We start from the raw sequence: 5,000 nt of genomic DNA on the forward strand, positions 1-5,000 counted from the left end.
TGAAGGATTTAAACTCCGAAATGTGTATTAACCTCCAAGTGGAGAATAAAGTATTAAGAGCTGAAAAAGAAACAAATCGTTAATTACATGGAGTTTCTGAATTTGCAGCAGGCTGCCGAATCCCATCATTTCAAAGTCCGATTTAGTACGACAAACGACCCATGATCGCGGAAGGAAAGAGCAGCATCAGCAAATGTAACAATGAAGGCAAAACTATGGGACATACATATCTATTCATACTAAATGCGTAAACTCAAAGTTAGTTAGAGATCGTAATTATGCTGTAATGATATACTAATCACTAAACAGTTAAATCATCCTTGCTCCATCATCACTTCGCCTTTCCTAATCAATGTATGATTTACCTCACAACTGCAAGTTTCACTGCCGTTAGTGAACGCCGTTTTATGAAGCAGACCAGAAATGGAGAGCGAGAGGGAGATAAATACATAAATGTAATAAAGAGAAACATCTTAGAACGCTTATGTTTTGTAATTAAAGAAAACTTGATACACTTACCATATACCAATCAAGTTTTGCCATTTTGGTAAAAAAAACACGCTGGACCTTTTATTGAAATGTAGACACGAATACATAAAAAGCCAGGAAAGGTTACTCTGTGGATAAGTGTCGGCTGCGCTCGAAAGAGCAGACGTGCGTTGCATATCGGTCGTCAGTCAGTTAAAGTAAGATAGAAACTCAAGAAAATACTTTGAAAAAGGTGTGAGGAAATCCCTCCAAAAAGATACATTTTTCGATCATGAAAAGAGAAAGTTGATCTAAAGGGTCGTTAACACGAACAGATAACCATTGTGCAGTGATGTCCATGCAGACTAGGAAATTCTCTCGCTTAGTATGCAGTTTTATAATGAATGATGCTATCTGAGAATCATGATGCTTGGTCATTTTGTTGACAAAGATCATTCATATTGTGTAAGGTTTTCTGGAGAACTGGTCTGCAAAAGATATGCACTCTTCGAGTGTTTTAGTTTATCGTTAAGTATCATTCGCAGTATAGGTTACTTTAAAAAACGATCGTATACTTTGGGAAACATCCTTTTCAAAAACTATTCATCATGAGCGAGTGTCAGTCTAAGGTATTATTATGCATAAACAAATCCAATTGATGTATTTATTGAATAATGGCATCTTTCAGGAATAACATTTATGAAAAGTTGAAATCTGACGGAAGTGAACATAGTGGACTTATTTTAATTCTTCCTTTGCAGGACGGCCGTACTAGGATGGTGGTACGCTATGGCGGGTTCAGAGCATACTCAGTCATCGCAGCTTTTGTCTTACTCCTAGGCGGATGCGCCAGATCCCAAGAAGATTACTATGACAATGACACTGAAGAGATATATGAGGTGAGTCATGCAACAAACGGACGATTAGACTTAGTCTCGTCTGTCTAAGACAGACGAAAGTTGTAAATGGCTTTTGGTTAGCATATATTCCAATAGAAATTTAACTAGACTCAGTGATTATGCAGTCTTCCACAAGGATGATAGATGGGTAGGCACATAGGATAATACCTTTGGCATCTGAGTAGGTTTTGTGAGGACAAGTTAATGATGAGTTTCAAATACTCATTTTAAGGCACTCAGAAGCTACAAAGCACTCTATTTCAGACTTTACTTTTGAGGCCGTGAAATGGATCATGGATTTGATATTAAATATTTTACATCTTTTAATTTAATCAGTTTATTGTTACTGAAGAATTGTCTGTAATGAGTTTTTTCTTCATCTTCCAGGGAAATGACGTACAGTATGAACCACAGTCTAATTATGGGTGGGACTATGGAAAGCGACATAATGATTATGTATTTGGCCTCGGCAAGAGAAGTCCAGGATATTCCTTTGGTCTGGGAAAAAGAGACAGAGCCTACTCCTTCGGACTGGGCAAGCGGGAGGGACTGTACGCCTTCGGGCTTGGGAAGAAATCTGGCACCTACAACTTTGGGTTAGGTAAGAGAAGTGCCCGCGAAGCCATCCCAGAGGACACCAACAGCAGTCAACCAGCTGAATTCTCCACCATACGAACCAAGAGGGAAGCAGTCCCTGACCAGGAAATAGATGAGGTGAAGAGAGGTCAATACGCATTTGGGCTTGGAAAGAGAGAAGACGAAGAAAAAAGATCGAAGACCTTTAGTTTTGGTTTAGGTAAACGGGTTCCAGATGATGAGAAAAGAGATCGCTCTTATTCCTTTGGACTTGGCAAGAGAGAATCAGAGACTGATATCGATAAAAAGTCCCAACAATATGCTTTTGGTTTAGGCAAACGGGATTTCGACCAAGATGATGATGTCCAAGACTTAGATTCTAGCAAAGCGGACGCAGATGTGGAGAAAAGGCCGAGGCACTATGCATTTGGACTGGGTAAGCGTGAGGATTATTTTGTTAAAAGACCTAGCAGTTACGCTTTTGGCCTCGGTAAGAGGGAAGACTTCAATCTTGATAAAAGACCTAAAAACTATGCCTTTGGATTAGGGAAACGAGATTCTGATATTCAGACAAGACCTGGCCAATATGCTTTCGGTCTTGGCAAAAGATTTTCTGATCTTGATCTCACCAAGAGGCCTCAGCATTATGCTTTTGGGCTTGGAAAAAGGGGAGCAGACCTAGACAAGAGACCTCAGCAATATGCATTTGGTCTTGGCAAACGAGAATCTGACACTGACCTACAAAAGAGACCTCAGCACTATGCATTTGGACTTGGTAAAAGAGACTCAGACCTGGATTTAGATAAAAGACCTCAGCACTACGCATTTGGACTCGGGAAAAGAGAATCGGACTTTAACCTAAACGCAAGGCCCCAACATTACGCATTTGGACTTGGGAAGAGAGAGTCTGCTCTTGATCTGAGTAAAAGACCTCAGCATTATGCATTCGGGCTTGGGAAAAGAGATCTTGATGAGGAACTCGAGAAACGAGCACAGCAGTATGCCTTTGGCTTAGGCAAGAGATCAGGGGAGTATGATTCCATATTTGATGACGAAGATGACGAAGAATATGAACTATATGATGACGAAGATGGGGAAACTGATGCCATTGATAATGACGATGATGACGCGACTTATCAGAGTACCAGGAAGAATTAAAAAGAGCATCTTCTTACGGTTTTGGACTTGGTAAACGAGCTGGTCAGTATGCCTTTGGCCTCGGTAAAAGAGGAGGCCACTATGCTTTCGGTCTTGGAAAGCGCTCTCCTTATTCATTTGGTCTGGGGAAGAGACCAGACGCCTACTCCTTTGGATTAGGAAAAAGATCTAGAACATATCAGTTTGGTCTAGGAAAGCGAGCGGGTCCCTACACATTTGGCCTTGGAAAACGTGAAAACCAATATGCCTTCGGTTTGGGTAAAAAAGCTGGACATTATTCATTTGGCCTTGGGAAAAGGTCTAGTCCATACGCTTTTGGGCTAGGAAAGAAGTCTAGACCTTATGCCTTCGGCTTAGGAAAAAGGTCAAGCCCTTATGCATTCGGTCTTGGAAAAAAATCAGGGTCATTCACCGACGGCGCTGGCGCACATGACGACGACTCTTTTTCTTCTTCTGTAAATGGTCTCGGCAGACGCTCGGGGTCTTACTCATTCGGTCTCGGAAAGAGAGTTCCTGGTTCTTACGGCTTTGGGCTTGGAAAGCGAGAGGCTACAGACGACAAACAAGAACTCCAAGAACCAGAACCAAATGGCTCTTCCTAGGCGTATCCTATAGATGTGGCTCGCGCTTGAGCTGCCATATACATATTTTTAGTTTTCAGTAAGACGCCGGTTTATTTTTTAGTGTTTCCATGGGACATGTTAATTAGTGCACTCCTTATGACGACCTTTGTTCCAGTTCAATGCTCTATATATGTACATAAGTCTATATATATATAGCATAGCAGCAAATGTTAGTTTTACTGATGATCTGAAACTCGCAACGTGTCGATTTACTTTATATAAAGATAGCGTAATATTTTTCCATGAAATGCCTTTTCAATTCTTTCTTATGTCATCAGACTAATAGTGAAATTGTGTCCCTGTAATTCATGAAGTCTAAGGAGTGAACTAGATTCAATTAGCATCATTTTAATGAGAGAAATCAGTAAGATGGTAAAACAACCAAAAAATAGTGTAAAGCATTGCATTGATCTTTGGCAATATGTCATTAAAAATAGAGATGTTAAACATATTTCAATAAAACCTTTATTGCTAATTGAAAATAATTCTATTTGTTTAATTGATAATACTTATCATGGTGCTCAAGTCTATCTGAATCTTCTGGGATGTATTTTTGTTTATCAGTATATACGCAGATATCTATATATATAAATGAATAAATAAATGGGTTTATAATCTGAGATCTTTAACTTCTTGAAATCTCATACGATACCTTACAAAATATTTACAGAAGACATAGATCTAGTGTGAAATAATTACGGCATCTGCTTAAGAAGGACCAGAAGCATACACAATACTTATTATGGTATAAGAGGTTGGTTCGTCATTATGGAAATGAACACTTTCGAGGGACCCCAATGAAATCTAACGTATATCAAAGAAAGCAAATTGAAAAAAAGCAATTTGAAAAAAAAAGTGATTGAGGAATAAATTATTGAAGACCCAAAATTCTCAAATTTCTCAACTAGGCCTTACAACAAATATTTAATTATGGAAGTGTTTGTGCTATATGTACGTATATCAGCAAGTCATGTGCATATACAAATATTTGGGCATGTGTTTTTATTATTATTTAATTTCTGACCTATTATACAATCTTTCTTAGACCAAATTTGTAAAAAAAAATGACATTATTGTTCCATTCTAGAACAAAAAGATAAATCTAAAAAAAATAGGTGAATAATCCAAAGCTACGATCTGAACTAGATCGGTTAAGACTAGCTATACTGGTTTGCAATAAGGAGGAACAAATAAATGTAATTGGCCGTATCCGCTGCTTATTATGATCTCTTATGTCTGTGAAATGCGTAAAGTTTGCAAATGCCGAATGTTACAG

At 38.6% G+C, this 5,000-nt stretch overlaps 1 protein-coding gene across 1 annotated transcript in view; it reads left to right on the forward strand.

Moving 5' to 3' along the window:
• LOC135198585 (protein PRQFV-amide-like) overlaps nucleotides 1-4,209 on the forward strand; it is a 174,314-nt gene extending 170,105 nt beyond the window's left edge. The window contains 3 exon segments of the mRNA XM_064226306.1: nucleotides 1,230-1,367; nucleotides 1,755-3,071; nucleotides 3,074-4,209. Coding sequence (XP_064082376.1) covers nucleotides 1,245-1,367; nucleotides 1,755-3,071; nucleotides 3,074-3,703 — 2,070 coding nt within the window. The 5' untranslated portion in view covers nucleotides 1,230-1,244 and the 3' untranslated portion in view covers nucleotides 3,704-4,209.
• Nucleotides 4,210-5,000: the final 791 nt, after the last annotated feature.

This window comes from Macrobrachium nipponense, chromosome 22, assembly GCF_015104395.2.
Source record: "Macrobrachium nipponense isolate FS-2020 chromosome 22, ASM1510439v2, whole genome shotgun sequence".
NCBI classification, from domain to species: domain Eukaryota; kingdom Metazoa; phylum Arthropoda; class Malacostraca; order Decapoda; family Palaemonidae; genus Macrobrachium; species Macrobrachium nipponense.